The sequence below is a fragment of the Melopsittacus undulatus genome, chromosome 5 (assembly GCF_012275295.1).
Source record: "Melopsittacus undulatus isolate bMelUnd1 chromosome 5, bMelUnd1.mat.Z, whole genome shotgun sequence".
NCBI lineage: Eukaryota > Metazoa > Chordata > Aves > Psittaciformes > Psittaculidae > Melopsittacus > Melopsittacus undulatus.
In genome coordinates this window covers 57,111,700-57,133,583 of record NC_047531.1, presented here as the reverse complement: position 1 = coordinate 57,133,583, position 21,884 = coordinate 57,111,700, and the positions used below count along the sequence as shown (strand labels likewise).

Genomic DNA, 21,884 nt, shown 5'->3' with positions numbered 1-21,884 from the left:
GGAGGCATTACTCCCTCCTATCTGATGCATTTCTTTGTCATTACAGTATTGTGTTCGATGTTTGAAGGGTGTAATTCAGGTTGCAGGATGGGAGGTATCAGCCGTGTATTTCTATGACAAGACACTGTAAAGTGTACAAGAACCATTAAAGAAATGTAAATAGACCAGTCATTTCCACTCTTTGGTCTACATATTCTGGGTTTAATGATCTGTCACCAAAAAGGAGATTTAAAAAAAACCAAAATTTTTCTTTTAGCTAATGTGCAAACCCAGGTCTGCTTATTCTGGGCATTCTGTGCTTTATTTACATCTATGTAAACCCAGAGTCTCTTCATTAATGTCCAGAGGAAGTCTACATTGCAATTAAGATAAGAACTAGGATCAACAGATCTTCTGCACCCTCTCCTTTCACCCATTGAGATTTTTTTTTCCCCTTAAAAAGGCTGACATTTGCCCTGGCTTTAACCCACCAACCTCAGTCCAATCCCCACACACATATATCTGTGTAGATGTACTCACGCTAGCCTAGCACCGCAGTTTTCGCCTTCAATATCTGCTCCAGGGACGTTGTCTGTGTTCACTGACTCGGTCTCACTGGTGGGCATGCTCACTGTAAGAGTCAAAAGGAAGAAAAAGAGAGGGTTGGTCATTAGAACCTGGCATATCTATTAATGAGTCATATGAGTGAAGGAACTAGCTTAATAAAAAGACCCTCAGCTGCCGCTCCCGAGGATTAAGCAGTTTGCTAAGCAAGTCTAGTGCCTCCATGTACAGGCCAGGTTGGGTAGGTAGACTTCAGAAACATACACAGGTCATTCAAATGCTAAAGAAAAGAGAGGAAGCAGCTGCCCTTTTTCTTTCAGAATCAGTTCCTAGAAATTTTATGAATGAGAGCCATTGAAAACTAGGGAACTTGGCAAAGCCAAGAAGCTTTTTTATGATTCAATGGAACACTTACAAAAAAATTCCCCTTTACTTGCACCAGCCCAGCCACCTCACTGCCCTCCCCAGTCTTGTGCAATGATTAGAATAGAAATAAAATGTACCCGATTGACATGTATTCAGACAAATGTCTTCTGTTAGCCTGATAGCAAGTACCTCATAAAGAATACCAGTGGTTCATATGTCATATGTCAACCATTAATGTGTTTCAACATTACACTTATAAACTGGACTGTAAGGCCAAGAGGGGAATTCAGACTCTTTAATCCATTCAAAGAAGCTAATAAATATGGACTATGATAGAGATTTTATACTGACACTCACCAACTAATATCTGGACACAGTTTCCTCGGGTTTTACAAAAGCGGAACCTTCGGCACCAACTTATCTTATTTGGATTCAAGGACCTGTCATGTGTTCTATCTGTTATCAAGCCTCACTATTTTAATTGCTCTACAGTTCACACACACACACACACAAAAATCACCATTTCTGACCACCAGCCGCTCTCCACTCCTGTATGAGCTAATAACTCCTAAACATATAATCATTCAACAGAAGTTAGGACAATGGAGAGGATCCAATATGTGCCCTCTTCATTCCTCCCTCCTTTTCAAATACAGAAACCAAATGAAAAAATGATACTTAAAACTGAATGATGGAGGAGTTAAACAGATCTTTCAGATGCCTGGTAAAACTTCAGAACATGACCTGTATTAGCAGTTGGATACCTAAGAGATAAGACTTGACAGTATGCACTATTTAGCTGTTGGAGAGGCTTCTAATAGCCTGTAAGAATACATTACTCAGAGCTAAGAACATATCTGTTTGTAGGTTTTTGGCACAAAAGGAAACAATGTAGAACAAATAGCTTCTGCATTTCAATTTGGCATATGTTTAATGATCATGGTACCACATTATTTCAGAGGCTAGAAAGATATCAGCAGGTTTATCCAAAGAGGTCCTGGGTTCCTGTTTTGAAAGCATGATGGTAGAAATGTCCCTCAAAGTGAGCTATGTTTCCTTCATCCTATCCCAACAATCACAAGCCTACAGCATATGTCTTAGGAAATCTGAAGGTCTTCTGCTGTGTTCTTTGGACCATATGAAATAATGGACTTTGGCACTCTTGACATAACTGTTAAACACTGTACTCTAATGGTGCCTGTTCCTTTACAAAGACTATGTATTTTAATAATCTTGTTTATTTGGGAAGACAAACAACTGAATTCATATTTTGATGCACATGAAGCAGTCAAGTAAGGTGTAAGAAAAAACAACATTCGTAATTCAAACTTGCAGTCCAGACTGAGTCCTTCAGCAAAAAAAAAAAAACCAAACCCAAAAGGCTAATATTTCACAAGTCATCTTTGAAGATGAGGTAAGGCACTTTCAAGACATATTTGAGCTTATTTGCAAATGGAAAACAATTTTGAAGACATTAGCAAGAGATTGATTTGCAGAGCAGCTTATTATCTTGAGTGCATGAAGAGGACACTGAACAAGCAATACAGAAAGCAAGGCAGGCACATGCAGAATTATACAAAGCTATATTATATGTCAGTTTGTATAATGTACAGACACACAAACACACAGATATATGCAGTGTGGACACAGAGTGCAGTGGAACATTACCATGGGTTTCTGTGGAGTGACTAAACCAAGCAAACTTTCCTTTCTTCTCATCAGGCAAGCCAGCTGGAGTGCTTCCTTTCACAGACAAGATGGTCAGTGTCAAGTACCAGGAACAAGACATCAACAGAGAACATGCAGCCAGTGACAGGCAAAAGAAAAAAACAAGGAACTCAGCTTACACATGACATTCACTTCTGTCTGAATACTTCATCATGTGAATTAAAAGTACAAAATGAAAGGCAAAGGTATACGGAAGTATGAAATATCATAGCAGATCATCAGAGGATAACTATTCCTGGCTTTCTGCTCTTTTTGTATCTAGCTTCTGAGAACATGAAGTTGCTGAATTTGGGTTTATAGATCAACTCCTTTTTCTAGTGATGTCAATGGCAAAACTCCTTTTGTTTGACTGTTTAACATATTGAAGTTGATGAGACCTAGGCAATTGCAATGTGTCCTCAGTTTATTCCCTGAACCTTCTGGTCAGAATCTGGACTATCCTATTTTTGAATGAGGTTCATCTGCTTTCTTCCTAAACTGTTCCTATATGTAGGAACTTTCCCAAAACTATCAGAGCTGCTAACAGAAAGTTGTTGGGGTAATCACATTTCCCTGTATTTCCTTATCTCTAGAGATTAACAACCTTCATCAAGCACTCAGATGTACATTGCCTTACTGAAACTAAGATACCCCTAGAGTATGCCTCATAATTTCTCTTTGAGTTTAGATTCAGCATTCACCCTCTGATGTCCTCCTGGTGCGTGGCTTTTCACAGCATTAATGTTGATCCTCTGCCTGTTATGCAGAGAGGTCCTTGGCCCACACAGATCAGAGGTGTGTGCACAGAGATGTCTTAGAAGATACTTTGCACTTCCCTAATCTTACTGCTGCTGAAAGCCAAATTTAAGCAAGGTGAGTGATGCAGGTGCTGTGGCACATGGGCTGAAGAAACTGCCTGTGGTTCTGGCTAGCTTGCTGGCACTAGCTCACAGTCATTTATTACACTGCACTGACAGAAAATGTTAAGGACAATAAAAAGTATTAAGATGGTATCAAATATTAGAGAAATGATGGCCAGAACTTAAAGGTCAGGACAGACAGAGGATTAGGACTGTATTCCCTAACACCTCAGCGGGACAATCACTTACTTTACCTGGCACCTCACATCACCTTCAATATCAGGTTGTGCAGATGCTGTGAGGTTCATTAAGGTCAGTTAACAAATCCTGAAAACAGAAGGTGCTGCAGAAGGGTTGTGTATAAATTGGGGCTGAATAGGAGAGGAAGTAGACCAAATACTGCCCAGATGGCCTTCCTATCTGACTCAGTTCTCAGAGACGCAGACCTTGTGCCCACACTCTGGTTCCAGCCTAGAAACAAGGCAGTCATTTTTTACAGTTGGGGTAATTAATTACTGGAACCATGTACCAAGAATGATGGTGGTAAATCCACCACAGGAATGTTTTAATCAGGAAGAGATGTTTTTTTCTAAATGGTGGGCTCTAGTCCAGACCAGAGTTATGTTTAGGACCGTGTTATACAGGCTAAGCCATCTCAATGGCCACTTTCTTCCTGTAATTTCAGGAGCTAAGACAAAGGCAAGAGACAAATGCGTATTTCCTCCCACCTCAGTACAAAGAGACTTAGCAGTGGAAATCCTGGTGCCTTAAGTCCTGTGCCATGTGTGTTCAGGGGCTTATGCACTCTTAGAGGAGTGGTTCCCTGTCAGCTTCAAAAGGTCCATTGCTTGTAACCCAAATGGAGATTCCCATGGGGCTTGGTTCTGTCAGATGTAGAGGAACCCCACCTCCCTGCTTCCTGGCCTTCAAACAGACCATTAAATCTTCCATCTCCACATACTTTGCATTGAAGGTGCTTCAGTGTCCAAACTGCAGCATGGGCAAGGCAGTGATCAATCCCTGTGAATACTATGCAACTGCCAACTGATGTTGTATACAGGTACATATAGGTGACTTCTTGACAGTAAAGAACAATTCTGCCTACACACCTGTCCATCTTAAGTGACATCAGGTTGTTAAAGAGGTAAGAAGGCATTTCTGAATTTTGGATTTAGCACTGCATCCATGATAGACTCTGGTTGATGAAATCGCCCATTAGTCACAGATTCTCTAGGTAATGTAGCATAGTATTTTTGTTAAAGGTAAGAGAAACAACTTTTTGAAGACATTCAAGTATCTCATAGTTTCAACAGAGTGGAAACCATAAGGACCAGAAGGTTATATATTCTCTCCAAATGTTTCTGAAGCCTTTACATATTGGCACAGTGTGGCTCATCTCTCAATGTAGACATTTTATCCTGGACTACCTAAACTCAATTTTCACATTACTTATATAGAATTCCTGCAGCAGCTAAACCAACAACAAAAGCTATGTAGCAGCTTCCTTAAAAATAAATCGAAAAATGCTTCATGTTATGTCAGTTCTATCTCTTAGACCCAACAGACAGAAATAAGGACAAAGAGTCTGCAGTCTGTGAGTGGCTAGACAGACAGATGTGCAAGACCCTTTGAGAGCCTTTGTTTCATGTCACTGGCATTAAGCATTGATACCAGCCCTACTCTTGCACTAACATATGTCCCTCCTCTACTGAAATGCCCCATGGACATGCAATGAATTATTAGATGGCAGGCTGCCAAAAGACAGTCAGCCACTGAAACAGAAAGCTGGCACAAGCAAATACCTTTCTGTGTAGCTTTGAAATAATTTTTCCTTTACACACTTGGAGAGCAATATTTGCTCCCAGTCCAGAAATATCATTATCACTGTTGCATCTTGCATTTATGACACTTCTGTCATCTTGACAGTGGAAAAAGTCTATTCAGATTCATATTTGTGGATTATATAACATTACCATCATTGTTGCTGAATCTCACTTTAATACTGTGACAGTACTCTAGGTTACCCTGCTCTTGCAGGGGGGGTTGGACTAGATGATCTTTCAAGGTCCCTTCCAATCCCTGGGATTCTGTGATTCTGTAATTTAAGATCGAGAGAAAACTGTGCCTGGGCAAAGGGTGCTCAGTCCCACAAACATAGACAAAGCACAAACTTCTCACAGATTTTAATGGGACAAATTACTACATGACTTTGCAGATCTAGGTATCAGCTCTAGAACTGGGTATGTTAGAGACTATTCAGACTGCCTGACTTCATGTCTGTGATTTTGCTCTCTGAGTTAGACTACACAGGAAGATAGTTTCCTATCACGGGTTTTGAGTGCTATACTGATATATACCGTATGGACAGGATGGGCATTTACCTTATCCTGGTGGTTAGGTAACTGGCTTGAAACAGTGTGACTATCCAACAGTTCATTCATATTGATAAAGATCCGTAGTGGCTTTCAAACTAAGAAAAGCAACAATACAGTTGATTGTGTTTTCTAATATGCACAACTGGACTCCAATTTCTTCAACACTCCAATTTCTACTAGTATTGAATTGCTTTGCAAGACATGGGTCTAAATCCACCTTTTGCCCATGATGGCATTTGAGGTCAGAAGGACTTGAAATCACTCCACCACTTTATTTTGTTACCGTGGTCAGACAACCAAGCCTTTCTATGCATCCATTCTTTTTCTCTAAAAGGGGGATTATAACTCTGCACTCACCTTGCAAATCTCTCTGAGATCTGCTGATGAAATGTATTACAATAAGCACTAAGTACTATAGTTATTACTGATGCTGACGTCTCCCAAGTGGGAATCTGCAGACCTATAAAGCAAATCTAAAGAGCAAAGAAGTCCTGTGAATTCTCCAGCTGGGATTTAAGATTTCTTTTTCCCCAACAAGAATAAATTGCAATATCCAGGCTGCTTCCTTTAACAAAACATGCATCGAGTGAATGACTTTGTCTCCAGTACAAGCCCTGCTTCCCATGATGCCTTTCATGCCCATCATTTCATGAATGAGTCTATGGCAGCTGTCAGAATATTAATCACCTCATATTTTCTTTGGTGAAGAGCTCTCATTTTAATTAATACATGAATATTGCCTAGCTTTCCTCTTCTCATTGCTTGGTTTGGAAATGCTGCACTCATTTATTTTATTCATTAATTTAAATAGGATACAGCTTTCATCCTGCTACATGCACACAGTGTCTTGGGAACAATCAATGAGTATGTTCCTAAATGCTAGCAGTGTGCAGAAAGTAAACTGTGCAGAGGTAAATGATTAGTTTTCTCTAGATGTCCTGATTTTGTTAGGAAAATATACTAGATAAAACTGGGGGACTCCTGCATTTTCTGTTTTGAAATGGAGCTCTGGAATAGGAAAGCTTCTACAGGAGAAGAGGAAAGGGAACTTGAACTATATGTGGGATCTTGGTGGTTACATACCTCTCAGACAGAATGCATCAATGAAACCAGCACAGTAAAAAAAAAAAAAAATCAGAAAAACTGGGAAAATACTTGGAAAATGTTTACCGAGGGCTCAGAGACCAATGCTCATATACAGAGAGTGTATATATGGAAAGTATTATATACACAATATTACACTAAATACATGTAATATACACAGTTTGCACAACCTAATTTTGTGCTACGTACAAGTGACTGCCATTGCAAGGAGAGAGCTTGATTCAAACTATCCTTCAAGGTCAGCCACAGAATCTAAGATAGTAATAAAGAGCCATAAAGTGATTGCCACTTGTATCCACTTCAGTCAAACAGAAAAAGGCTTTTGATAGGAAGATCTTTGCACCAGTGAACCAGCAGCAAAGGTGCTGCAGCTAGTATGGACTAACAAGACCTGTCATAACAGTAAAACCAGGCTGGGCTTTGGACTGTCTCTGATGCAGTTTAACACTGTTTTACTGAATGTAAACCTTACTTCCTTTACAGAAAGAAGGAATGTTGCCAATATTGAGATAGAGTACTGTATCTTCAAACATCTCACTCAAATAAATTATACATTTTACAACATAAATTGCAATGTACATACTTATATAAAAAGACTAGTTCTTACATGTCCTTCTCCCCTTCCAGTGTCACCATAGGCACATATACATCCTATGATGTTGAGAGGATATAGCCATAGGCTAAGTAAATGTATACCATACCCAAAGAGGAATAGAAGAAAGAACAGTATGTATCAAATGTGCAGGCATGTGATTAACAGATCTGTCATTACCATATGCAGACTACTGCACACCTATGAATGCATTACCTTGCTACTAATTAATCTTCCTGGGACTTATTTTAGTATAACAAACTCCTCAGCTGCTTTGCACAGCTGCCATTTTTCTTCTTTTTATAGCAATATTGACAGTAAAGTGCCTCGTTCCACAAATACTTGTTCATTTCAGCCCCTGAGTGGAAAACACATTGCACAGAGGACCATGTAATGGGCACAGTCAAGCTCCTGGTTTGCCAAGAGACAGCCTTTGCAAGCCTCAAACATGTTGTAGTCTGTGTTTGAAAGGAAGAACTTAAAATTCTTTTCACATATCCCTGCCTGAAGCGCAAAGGTATTCTTTGCATAAGCTGTGGTATCCCAAATGTGTTGTAAGCACAGAACGTAGGACTCACCCAAAAGCAGCCTTTACAGAAACGAGTCTAAGTCTCTGCTAAAAAGGCAAGAAACGCAGTCTCCTTGGATAACTGGTTGTACTGCTGAGCAAATACCTAAGTCTGTGACAGGAGTCCATTCACTGTAGAGTATCTGACTACAAGTGCAATGGAAGTAACTCTTAACCCCTATGGCTGAAAGAGGACAGATGGGTTGGGTCACAGGGTGACAGAACTGATACCAGAAGAGATGAAAAGATGTCTCTCTCCTGAATCTGGATCCTCCTATCACATCCTAAACTAGTTTTCTTGGCTGATAAATGAGTTGTATTGTTTGCACTGTAAAGAGCAAGAACTGATGTGCCAAAGTGCAAGGCATTTACTTGTCAGGACATGGGTTTATAGCTAGGTTGCTGGTGTCAGTCTAATAGCTTTTAGCAACCCCTCTGGTTCCCCAGAACAATTGAATTGAAGAAATTCAATTAAAAAAAAAAGAAACAATTGAAACATTTCAGGATGTATGACTCTTTCAGCAGTATTTTGTGATGGTGAACAAATCACAGCAGCACATTCTGAATGGTTCTGAGAGATTTCTTTCTCATTCTTTATGATTTTTAGTGGAAGAAGGTAGGACAAAGCAGCAGTGTTATCAAATCCATATGAATCTACCGTGCAAAATGATACACGGACAAAAGCAGAAGCATCTCGCTTGAAAATCAGCAGGATTCTATTATTGCAGGCTTGTCTGGCAGGCATCTTCGAAATGGAGGCACGAGAGATACAAACACTGTAGATAATATGCTGGGAAGTGATACAAACGTTGATCATGACCAAAATTACTAACCACAAAGAAAGTGCCTTCAAGACATTAAAATCAACATCTGAAAGAAAGAATCCCTCCTGCTTCAATTGTTTTTGTCCCTCTAATAATCACGATGCTATTCATGCTTTGCTCACTAGCATAATTATTAATGAAAATAACCAGCACATAAGTTCCAAGCATAAATGTATTAAAGTAGGCCATGTGTTTTTTTCCTCAAATTCCTGTGCATGGGGGAACTTCTGCATCTGGCCACCCATACAAATATACACCTGGGTGGTGAACCAGTGACTTTGATGAGATCTCTGCTTCAGCAAAAGCATCTTTGTTCTCTGAGTTCACAGCCCTGTGAACCCATCTTCCCTGCAGAGCCCAGGAGAAGCAAAAAAAAATTACAGAATCCAGTTCCAACTTGATCTGCTTAGATCATCAGAAACTCTCCAGGGAGTGATACTCACCACCTAGATTGCAAAGCTTCAAAGTGACTGGGATGCAGTTGTTTTATGACATTCCTCTTTGTTGCAAGCCATTTCAAGGTGGGTGATGCCCTAAACTCAGCAAGTGGCCTACAGTTTGTGAGATAGAGCACATAAGAGGATATGTCAAGACAGCAGCGACTGTTTGGATAGTGCAGGGGGTGAGAAGTCATAGTCTGGTGGCTTGCAGTGGACATCTTTCTCAGAAGGAGCTCATACAACGCTGCAGCCAGGTAGCTTAGGCAGGAATTGTGCGACTGAGAAGGTACCTCTTTCTGAGGACTTTATCTAGTATAGAAGAAGGAAACTGTTCTACTGGAGCCTGGCCCTTGTTGGCAGAACATCAGAAAAAAAAGGAATAGTGAATGTGAGGGGGAAATTGGACTGTATTATTTCAAAGGACAGGCAGGGCAATTGGGCAGAGGTTGGGCCACAGGTGAAGGGACTGTGGGGAACAACAAGTGACTGAATGCTTTCATCTGAAAAACCAATCTGCAGGCTGGAAGAGTAGTGTACATTTCCTGTGGCTGCAAAGACTTAATTTAGGAGTGACTTACTTAAAATATGTAAGCATTAATATTATAAAGAAGAGAGAGCAGCAAGGCCCCGTCCATCTGAGCTGTCCTGTTGCACAGGCACTGCCTGACAAAGATCAGTTCTCAGCAAGTGCATTCCTTTTCTAATAGCAGTATTCATGAGAGATGTGTGAGAAGGTTTCTGGATGATGCCTTCCTTGATGGTAATTCTGGATTGTTTGAACCAGCAATTCAGTTCACTGATTAACAGGTATAGCAACACACTCAAGATCTAGGTCACTCTGGAGCCACGGCTGTGTAAAAGCACTAAACCCCTGTAGTTGCATTCATGTATCACGCTGAACAGATTCTATTCAGCTTCATGAGCTGAAATGGATCTCACCTCTGCTATTCTGAAATGTGCATAAAATTTTGTTTTTAAAACCTAGTCTGCTACATTTCTCCTGTGCTTAGTAAATAAAATGCTTGTGATTTTGTGTGCTGCTCCTGCATGTGGTGTTCTTTCAGACACTTTTGCTAACATAATGACTACTCTGATACTAGACACTATTATCACAATATTATATGAGTCAGAAGCATGAGACATGCTAGCTGGGCAGGCTGTGTGTTACTGTGCAGAAAAGCGAAGAACTGAAGTTAAAAGTTTTGCCCTTAAAGTCAGCTTGTCAAACCTGTAATTAAAGCTTTTATACCTCTTGAGTAAGGCATTGAGAATAGGTCAATTATGCTGAGCCAAAGAAACAAGCATTTTATAATGACCTTGAAATAATAGATTCCTAGTTTGCAAATACCTCGCATGTGCATGCTGGAGACTGAGGGACTGATAACAGCTTGAGCTAAGCTTAGTGTGGGCAGGTGTTATGCAAGCTTCCCTCACACAGCTGTGTTAAAACAAGTAATTCGTGACCTGGCATAGCCCTGTTATTCTGCTCGTGGTTCTTCAAACAGCTAGATAATACACTTACATTTTGATCCACACATCTGTGAGGATCCACGCAGCTCTGCCACTGCATCCTTGTTCTGACGCTTAACCCTTCTGCCACGTCAGCCTGTGCATTTTAACATAGTTAAAATTCTCATTAGGTAACATTCTCATTCTAACTTCCAGTAAATGACTGCTACGGCTCAAACCAGGACACCCGTGTTACCTATCCTCGGGCCCACTATAAGACCTCTACAGTTCGCACTTAGAGGAACACATCTGATTGTAGCCCTTCCTCAGGTACACAACGAGAAGTGAGATGCATCATGCTGCCATCTATGAACTCTGCAAATGGAAATGAAGATGTGAGCAGCACCATGAACACCCATGGGCCCTAAACCTGAATTTGAATTTAAGCCTCAAAACCTGAAAGGCCAATTCTCTTATCTGTTGACTTATCCCTACAATCCTACTAACTGAAGAGCTGCTGTAATCAGCAGGCAGACTCAGTGCCACAGCTATTTTCAGTTCCCCAGTTGGAGAGATTTTACTTCCCCCGCCACCTCTCAAGGCTTGATGCCGTTTATGAGATAACTGGGATGTAGAGACCAGCTTTTTTTCCCAGGAGCAAATAAAACAAGAGATTTTTTATCTTATTAGCAGTTTGTGCTGGACTGCAAGCTTCCCAGGCTTCCCACCAAAGCGCTGAAAAGGGCTGGGTGCCATTCACAGCTGTTGGTTTTTCTCAGCTACGCCATCACTGGCTATCAGTCTGGTAATATAAATACTAGTTCAGCTGTGTAATATCACTCAGACTCCTTGTCACCAAGCGCTGTCACAGGAATATCACTGTGCTGCAGACCTCCTGTCAGCTACAGGCACATTGAGCTGCTCCTTCACAACAGGATGGCCACTACCTCCATTGCACTACCTTCACAACAGGATGGGCAGCTTCCTAACCCGATTTGCATTTAAAACAGAATAATATTATCTTTGCATTCTTGTGTACTTGCTTGCAAATCAATCTAAGAAAGCAATGGACTACTCAGGCTACCTTGCAGTCAGGGGCAGGGAAAGTGGAAGATACGAGTTTCACTGGGAGAGCAATGCTAATGCTACTCCTGCCTCCCTCAGCCTGTCCTGGTCTCTTAGAGGATTCTCAGTTTGAACCCTTCCCACACAGAGCTCTTGGTCTGGGCCAAAGAATACAGGGTCTAGGCCTCAATATTTATCTTCCTGCTCATGAATCTTCAAGTTATAATATAAAATACATAAGGTAAGAAAAAGAGATAGGTGAACAGGTCATGATGAATACACACTTAGCCTGAGGGGGAAAAAAGCTCATATTGGAACCATTTCTGCTGTAATCGGTCCTATTGCATTTTTCTATCTACCAAGAACACTTTTAAGACATTCAGCTTACAAGACACATATTGAAGGTTCTAGTTGTACTGAACTTTTTCTACATGTCTTTGGAGTAACCACAGTCAGTTGCCTCTTCTGATGCACTGGATGGCATTTTTGACATCCCACCCGGGATATGCCCTTCCAACTATCATACCACAGGAGTACTATATTTGATCTGTTAGTCCACAATGAAGATCTTAGTACCATGAAGTATCTGAATTGACATTACATGAAAATGTTTTGGCAGCTAAACCTATCGATACAAGCGTTGGTTTTCTGTAGAAAGGAAGTGCATACATATACTTTTAATTTGAGTATATACAGTGCCAGACACACTGTGGTTTTGATCTCCACTGGCATTACTGCAATACAAGTAATTTCACCCCCAACAGTTATTTCTAACTCCAAACCCATGCTCCATGTCCCTCTATTACTGAATACCACAGCCACTCTCCTGACAGTTCTGTACATTAGATTAAAAAACCCTCAGAGTTTCAGCTGCCATCAGTCCTGCTCACCAATACTTTCTTATCAATGAAGAGGCTTTTAAGACTACATCTGCAATGATAACTGGTTTTCAAATATTGATCACAGGTCATTCTCACTGACTTCACTGGAACTGCTGAATACTCCAAGGTTTTTAAAAGCACTTTAGGTGTTCTTTTAAAGATTTAAGAGCACACTCTTGGCATCTACTTAAAAAAATAAAATAGCAGCCTTGCTGTATCCTGAGGGTTTGTGGCATTTCTTCCTAAAATTATCTGTGGAGATCCTGGTACCAAATGCCTTCTATGCCTCCCTAATCACAGGAAATAAAGCATGTTATCTGTCAGAAGGTATGGCAATGGCAGTTTTCTCACAGACTGTTCCCTCTAATATCTTTCCTTGAGAAGTAAAATCACAGTGTCAGTTGATAAATCTTGACAGCTTCAAGAAGTACTTCCCAACAGGGCAGATGGAGATTAATTTATTTATACAAAGGTGTCTTCCCCAGCTACGTAAACAATGGATTCCTTCTAAAGCCTTACCTGCAAAGATATTTATCTCTAACATGACAGTACTATAAGAGGATTTCTACGTCAACTCGACATCTCTCTTCCAGCAGGCAAAACAGAAGTATTATCTCACCAGACAGTCTTTGCTAGGGAAATAGCTTTTATAGTAGATAAACTTAATGCCTTATCAACATTAATGTCAGCCTCTGTATGCTGTATCTGGTCACACATCACTGCTCTAGCAGTTCTCAGTGTAAAGTTTGCGCTCCACGTTACAAGAGTGAGGGGAGAAGCTGGAAAAAACTGTAAGCTGAACCATACAAGCCAGATCCTTAGCTACAAGAGAGTAAGAGCTTGCGTAGATCATCACAAAACTTTTCACTCATAAAGAATCTTGTACAAAGATGCTTTTTCCCCAGATGTGAACTATAGCAGCCTGGAAACTTACCCAACTTCTGTAGCTTTTGATGTCCATGAGGGAGCAAGAATTAAAATTGAGCCTGAAGGCAGAAACTAACACAGTTTTGGAGTTTGCTCTCATGCTGCCCTTCCTTCTTCCATGCACAAGTGGCGGCAGCGGCATGGAGATTTGGTAGATGCTCACTGCAGTGACCCTTTCAGAGTCAGTTAATTATCTTGGAGCTGTCACTGTTCACCAGCACTCACTCAAGAAACTGGCAGCTCGAGCCAGACACATGCCTGAATTTGTCCCACCTTCCCCAAAGTGAAGAGTTACTCTGCTCTACTTTCTAGAAATGTTTTTCTCACTTCACCAAACAATCTCAGGCCTTCTGATGTCATGTTAGAACAGATTACTGCAGTATTATATATTGTAACATTGGTCACAGCTTTGTCCTGAGGCTTCCTGAATACCAGCAGCTTTTTCTTCTTTAGCTCTTCATTCAGATATAGGAAACAATTTGTTTTCTCCATACTGTGCTTTGACATTAAACACAGCCTTGAGCTAAACTGCTTCTACATTTCATTTAGTTAGACAGGGTTTACCTACCCTCAGCAGTAACTATCAGCAGAGAAGGAATGGGAAGAAGGATTTCAGGTGGTTGCTTGCTTTCTGTTTTATGATCAAGGCTTCTTTTCATCCAGAAAGAGAGAAAATGGGAAGTTGTGAAATCAAAGAACAATGAAGCTAAATGCTGCTTTTTTATAAAAGCTGGTTGTTAAATTATATTTCTAATAAAATAAAACCTGTGGATTAATGTGCAGAGTGAACCATGCATACATTCTGGGGAACAAGAAAATTGTATCTATTAATGTGATTGAGATGATTATGGTGAATTCCCAGTGAAAGAAAATAGTTCAAAACTACCCGGATCAAACTTGTAAATGCCTTAACATGGTACAATCTAAGGTCAAAATTTTCATCTAGAGGGCAGAGAATGGTATGAGAGACTCTGGCACTGAGGGAGTTGGTGACCTTCAGAACATCATTTACCTTTCCTGTGCCTTTTCCTTTAGATTAGACAAAAGAGCCCAGAACAACATTACTCCCCTCTCCAAATGTTAACCTGCATACATATTTTAAAGAACCAATGCTGTATATGAAGCATTTCTAAGCATAACTTAAACCCCAAAGTTTTTAATTTCACTTCGTTGAAAGAATTACTTTTTTGCTATTTCCTCTTTCCTCCTCTTGGAAATGGGGGGAAAGACAAACAATCAAGGATAAGGCCCTACTGCTTCCTTGCTTTTTCACTCTCAAAAAAAGAAGAAAACAACATGTGAAGAGAGTCAGGAAGGAAGTCTCCTCTCAGCTTTGGTCTGATTCCAGGAGGAAAAAGTCAAATGTTGGCATCAGTTTTGTTGACATTGATGGAATATAGGACAAAAATGGAAGCAGAAGGTTAAACAATGAAAATGACACTTTCATATGGCAGCTTTAATTGAGTATCACCCATATTACTTGAATATCATTGCCCTAGATGCTCTGCTACCACAGCTACCTACAAGGTCACTATGAAGCCTCCCAAATGCCTTCTTATTCTTTCTCAATCTATGCTTTTTTTCCTTTTTAGGATATAAAAGTTTATCTGGGTCTGATCCCACATTTCCTGAAGTACAGTTATGGAAGCCAGATGCCTGCAATGACAGTGAGTGAAATTGATGCCAGATACAACTGCATTTTAGCCAATGGAATTATGTACTGGGCAAACAGTACTATCTGGGCTATTCAGTATTGTAAGTAACTTCAGATCCTGAGTATCTCATGCTCTTCATTTGGTGTATGACTGTTACACAATATTGAAGTCATGTGTGATCAGAGAAGCCTCTGGTTCATCAAGACCGCACACTGGGCAACATTTTCAAGTGCTGACACTGGCATGTTTTGTTACTGACCTCAGATGAAACAGACTGGGGCCCAATTCCTTACCCAGGCAAAATCCCCAGCAACTTCAGTAGGATTTTTGCCTAAGGACTGCAGAAGTAATTCAGCCCAATGAGAGAATTAATCTCCCAGAAGATTCTTCTAGGCAGCATGCTAATTATAGACTCAAGTTTGACATCTGTAGCACAAACCCATGCAGCATTTTGCAACCTGAGCTTTTCTGTGAAGAAAACAACCACACAACAAAAACAAAGCTGACTTATCATTTACAAAGGCCTTTTGGGAAGTATTCCTCAAACTATAGTATTGATATTAGGAGATTGTGTATGAGCTACTTCAAAAGATGGCAAGGTAGAAAAATGCCACTGGGACTGTTTTCTCCAGAGCATGCATTGGGAACAGCACACAGCTGGGAGTTGCTGTTACTCTTGTCTGAATAAACCACGTTTTGGAACCTCTGCCATAGAATACATGGAGTTTTTCTTCCCTAGAGGAAGCATAGAACTGGTGGGGCAGAGAACACCAAAACCCACTTCTTTACTACTTCTGTCCCTCTGTCTCCAGGTAAAAGGGAGTAAACCTATCACAGCTACTAAACTCCTTGTGAAACACCTATCAAGTGCCCTTGTGCAATGCCTACAATTGTTGGCACTGCAGCAAATCTTTTCTTAGTTGCCAGATGATTATTTTCCACATCAGTGGACAATAATAAAAGTAGATGACATTGTGCTTTCTTTATCTTTAGATGAGGTTTTGACAGGTAATAAATCATTTTACAACACTGGCTTTTATTTCTTTGTATTTACACATGGAAAACAAAATGCAACCAGGTCGTATGACAATATCCTCAAATCACCAACTGGTATTGGAGGAACTAAACTGATAAAGGTTTCATTTTTCAGCCTGTGCCTTTTACAGCTTTTGCTTAGATTATTTTAAATCCCATGCAAGTACCCTATGGTTTGGGTTTTTTTGTTTTGTTTTGTTGGTTTTTTTTTCCTAATTACTTTTTGACAGCAGGCAAGATTTCTCTAAAATACCAAGCTGTGCATGTCTGTCAAGGGGAAACTGCCCATGTCCTTTAATGTGTGTGTGAAATACCTTGGGACAAATTCTGAGGATAAAACTAAAATCTGAGGGAACTGACTTGCAGTTAACAAGTTCAAGAGTGTTTCAAGTGTATTCTGTACAACAGGAGACAAAATTAACTCAATACACCATCTTTTTGCTCAGAGTAAGAAGACCTGAATTTTAAGGCAAGGATGGTAAAGACTGAATTTAAAATAGACATCTCACAAATACACTTTCATTTTCCCCTCCTCATCTATGTTATTTCCCTGGCTGTGCTCTTCCCCAATGAATTTCATCATAGAAAATAGACCAAGAGATTTTTTAGACCACTCTGAAACTTTAGCCTATAACCAAGTCTTTGAAAATCCTGTTATGTGCTTTCTACCGTAGACATTATCCCACAGCACCATACTATTTTTTAGGCTGAAAGTAATAAGCTACTGCCTTGTCAGTACACTAAGCACTTGATTTGGAGGCCACAGAGCAAGCTGACATGTGAAATTTCTAAATGTAAAAATTGAACAAGTTGGCGTTCTTTTATTTTGGCATCCTGATTAGATCTGTACACAAAACTCTCTCTAGCCAACAGCTTCAAACTGCTAACTTTCCCAAAGGGTTGCAAAGGATTTAGTGACAGCTTTCATTAAATTAAATGGAAAGTATTTGGTACGTAGGCTCTCTACAATCAATAGAGTCTTCTTGTGGTATACAAGTTGCTTTTGCAAAAGGAAGTTGAGAGAAATTGGATAGCTAAGTCCTAAAAAGCCTGAACTTTCAGAGAAAGGTGGTCACGCTTTTATCCCTGTTACGTAAGAGTCAAACTGCTATTGGAGCAATTGGGAATAAAACCCTGTTTGGGTTGAAATTACTCAGGCTTCTATTTCTAGAGTTCTCAAATCCTTCTCTTCTCATGTTTGAATCACCAGCTCTCCTGTGCTCAATTCTGGTCTGATGCTCAGAAGCACAAAGTGTTTCCATGAAAAATACAGTTTTTCTGAAAGTTGCAATGGTCCAAGAGGACCCAATTTCTAAAACTTTTACTTTTGCAGCTGAAAACTTCCTCCCTGTCTCAGAACCATTTTCTAATAATTCTGGGAGCCTCATTATCCTGTGATTAAATGCTTTTTTAACACCTCATCATAACTAGTACTTTTCACAAGTAACACTGTTTGTAGGAGTGAGACAAAATCTGTAGCTCACCAAAAAGTTTGGCTGCAGTTGATTCCGTAGTGGCAGTGAACCCAGATGTTAACAAACATTTCCAGAGGTCACCAAGACACTGCAATAATTGCTCTGAAGGTGAGATTCCAGGCTATTTATTTTTAAAAAGCTTTGAGTTTTATGTATTTTGGAAGCTGACTGTATTTCTGTACTTGTCTTCAGCTGGGCACTTTCTATTGCCACTTTAACTGAGGCATAAATCTGCACATACAGTCAACTCCCCTCCCACACCTTTCATTGTTTAATATATTATCTGAAGTATTGACATATGTTTTTGATAGGCAACACATTGTTTTGTAGTGCTTGTTCATGTGTTACATGAAAACTTGATTATCTGCAGCCATCAGTCCCATTAGAATAGAGGCTGGAGTTTGATTAGACTTAAATTTTTGTAAAGCTACCTGAAAATCAGATCTTGAATTTACTGCACTATCTTGGATATGACTTAACTGGAAGAATGACTTGTCTTGAATCACAGAATGTCTTTGTTATCAGATCCTAGCAGCTAAGCAGTAGGCTCTGCTACTCTTAGGGACTCTGTTAATTAATGTGGTCCTACTCACACTGCAGATGGCAGCACCAAATAGAACTGAAATAGAAACAGAGGGAGGGCAAAATTCTGAGCAGTCAGAAACATCAAATTACTTCTCCCTGCCCATTCACAGCTTTTTCCTGACCCTAGTGCAGTCAATGGGAGTTTTGCCAACTAATTTCAATAGGAGGAGAATCTGGGTTGGATTGAGGTTTCCTGCTTCTGTGCACAGCCACACAGATGCATTCCAGACCACACTCAGGAATTATAAAAGGGGCAAATTCCCAGTTACTGTGGCAACAGAGGGGATGGTTCTCTTTGTTATCATGTAATTTTGAAATTCAGTAGCTGTTTTGTGCCATGACATGTGTTTCTCTTCTCTGTCAAATTAATGTTTTCTTCCCGTGTAGAAGGCCCACCAGGGAAAGAGCATAGAAGAAAACCATCAACTCAAACAGCCCTCAGAAGCCTTTCCACATTTCCCACCTCACATCTGTCATAATGGCAAAATGATGTTTGCAAACAACAAGGAAAAACTGCCTTAAACATGTACTTCCTAAAACACAGAGAATGAATTCAGCCTGCTCTGTGAATGCCCTTCAGCACATGTGAGAGATGACTGGTAATAAACTGCCTTAGAATGCCAAGACCTCTGCTATGGAGAGCATCAGCTAAAGGCTGCACAGATTGACTGACTCTGTCTGCATTTATCTTCCTTTCTTACCCTTTCCTCCACTAACATCCTTGGTGTTGTAGTCTCTGGACTTGTTGACCATTTCATTAAGGGCTGTAAACACCGAATGAGACTTAGGGCAAAGTTTGACAGCTTCAGGAAATCAGTGGCATATACAAAATATGACTGATGATGCCCTAAGGACTGGCACAGGCAGTCAAACCAAATTAGGATGGAAGTGAATTTTGCTTCCCTTCCACTTTGTGTTCTCTGTTTTACAGGAGGCAATTCCCATGCTGACAGGCAGGCAGACCTCTCTACAGACTAAGATGACACTAAAACCTCCCTCTGCAGCTAAGGACAGAGAAGAGTCTAGAGACATATGTTCTCTGTGTTTGGGATGATCCAGTTTAGGTATACTACCTGGGTCAGAGCCCAGATGGTGTAAACTCCTGAATCTCCAAGTTTATGTTAGCTGAGACTCTAGTTTAATAAGTAATTGTTAACTAAACTTCTAAACATTTCTGATATTTTTTCTAAAAAAAAAAAACAAAACAACAAAAGAAACCAAAACCTCCAAGCAAACTCCAAGGGGAAACTGAGGAAGCAAAAACTGATGTGACTTCTTTGAAGTAATCGCGTGAGTTACTGTCAGCAGTCCACATCTCCTGAGCATCAGTACAATATAACTGATACAAAGGCAACCCCTGAAGTTTACTCAACTAAACCGGCAACTTAAGCAGGTATGAACTGCCCCATGCGCTTCAGTGACTGTTATCTGAATGGCACAGTGCTGATACCTTAAATATCAACGTTATTTATTAATTAAACACTGAAAAAAGTGTGTTGGATGGGGTAGCAACACTTCTGTGGAGTAACACTTCAGGAGGTGTACTGGAGACAGAAGGCAGTAAGCTTTGAAGAGCATTTGAGAGAAAAACACACTGAAGGTTCACATGAGGCAACTGAGCTCTTTCAGCAGGACCTAAACACAAGAAGACAAGGAAGACACTGGAGCCTTGGCAATGCAAGCTCAGCACTGCTAGTAGGTGAGATTCAAATGTCTTGGGGGCACTCATGCCAAAGGGATCCCTGAGGAATTTACAACTGTGCCATCTGTCCGTTATACTTCGAGCTTATTTTGGAAGAGACTTCATACCATCTTTTTTCATCAGTTTAACTCTACTGGTGATTGACTGCTGGCATGAGTGCCCAAACATTCAACACAGTGGATAACATATCAAAAAAACCCCAGTCAAAACCAACCAAAATACCCTGTCACTTCACTCATGGTACCTTTTCTGTGGTATTATATCAACCTGAAGCCATTAAGGAAAGGAGCTCTACTTCTCGGTTTGATTTTGTTACACAGTGTTAATTCAACCCATTTTCTAGCAGACTTCTCAAGACCTAAGAGCAGTAAAACTGCAGTAACTCAGCTTAAGGAGAACTGGTAGGACTTGTCAGAGGTGGTTAATAAACTGGTGTACAGTACCTGACTGAGTTGAGATGGTTCTGCCAAAGGTGTATTCATAGGCAGTAGGATAAGCAAGATGTGGAATCACATGGGTAGGCACAGTAAGTATACCAGGAGTTTCCCATGTGACATACATGACAGATAAGCATATCAACCAATTAAGTGAGTATGACATCTTGTTAGAGGATTTTTACAAGCTATTTGGCTTTGCAAATACATTCCCACCTGTTGTGTGAGTAAAGACTGAAGCTCAGAAATATCAAAAAATACAACAGAGTTTAAGCAATAAACTGCAATAGTGTGAAAGTACATACAACAGTGTACAGCAAAATATGAATGCAATTTAAGAAAAACAGAAGGGCAGAGTGCAAGCTCCACAACTGCTCAGTGAAAGTATGCAACCAAGTATTTCACTTGCTTTGGGATGGAATGGGGAGTGTTGCTCTTTGCCTTCTGTACCCACAGATTATGTGCTTCCTCACTAGAGAATGCCAGCACAGAGAACCTTTACTTCCATAGTTGGAAAAGCCTGTAGTGGGGAGACACTGGATAATACACCAAAGCTAGAAGTATTAATTTGGCATTCATAGATGCAGGCCACAAGTATCAATAGCCTGCACTAGATGGAGCACATATGTCAGAAGAACAGGCAAAAAACTTCATGGAGTAACCTGTTTGCTTGGTCTCTACTATTCTCTTGTGCAGAGACTTTTGTTCACATGACTACAGTCCCCAGTACAGAGTCAAAATCAGTCCACAGCCTTCCTTTGCATCCTGAGCAATTCCTCTCAACAGAGGTGTAATTCTACTGTTCGGCACTCTGGACTGCAAACATCTGTTCCCAAACCTGGCCTGTCATGTAACAAAAATGGATAATGTGACCCAAAGCCATAATGTCACAGAGAACATGTTGTGTACAAGGGACTAATCAGCAGCCACTGCCCTTAGACCTGACACTTGGAACCAATGACATTGAAGACTCTCTATTTACTAACAGTTTGGAAAAGAAATCGGTAGCACGTTAGTTTACTAACAGTATGCAATTCTGTCAATAATAGCCAATTGTGAGAAACTGTAGACAACTTATTGGATATAAGAGGACTAATTTCTATAAACTGTGTCTTACAAAACTTACATTATTAAACTAAACAGGAAGAAGTGAAAGCAAGCTGAAGATACATTATCTTTCAGTTCTTAATATCACCACCTGATAAAGGAGCTTGTCAGCTCAAATGTGGATTGACCCCATGTGCAATGAATTTACACCTTGCACATTCCACAACTCTTTTACAAAAACAGCATTATT

The 21,884-nt window shown here is 40.2% G+C and overlaps 1 protein-coding gene across 1 annotated transcript in view; it reads right to left on the bottom strand.

Annotated features, from left to right (window-relative positions):
* Positions 1-21,884, bottom strand: part of CACNA1C (calcium voltage-gated channel subunit alpha1 C) — a 448,111-nt gene that overhangs the window by 122,086 nt on the left and 304,141 nt on the right. Inside the window, exon 10 of the mRNA XM_013127834.3 lies at positions 520-610. Within this exon, the coding sequence (XP_012983288.2) occupies positions 520-610 (91 nt within the window). The remainder of the gene's footprint in view (positions 1-519; positions 611-21,884) is intronic.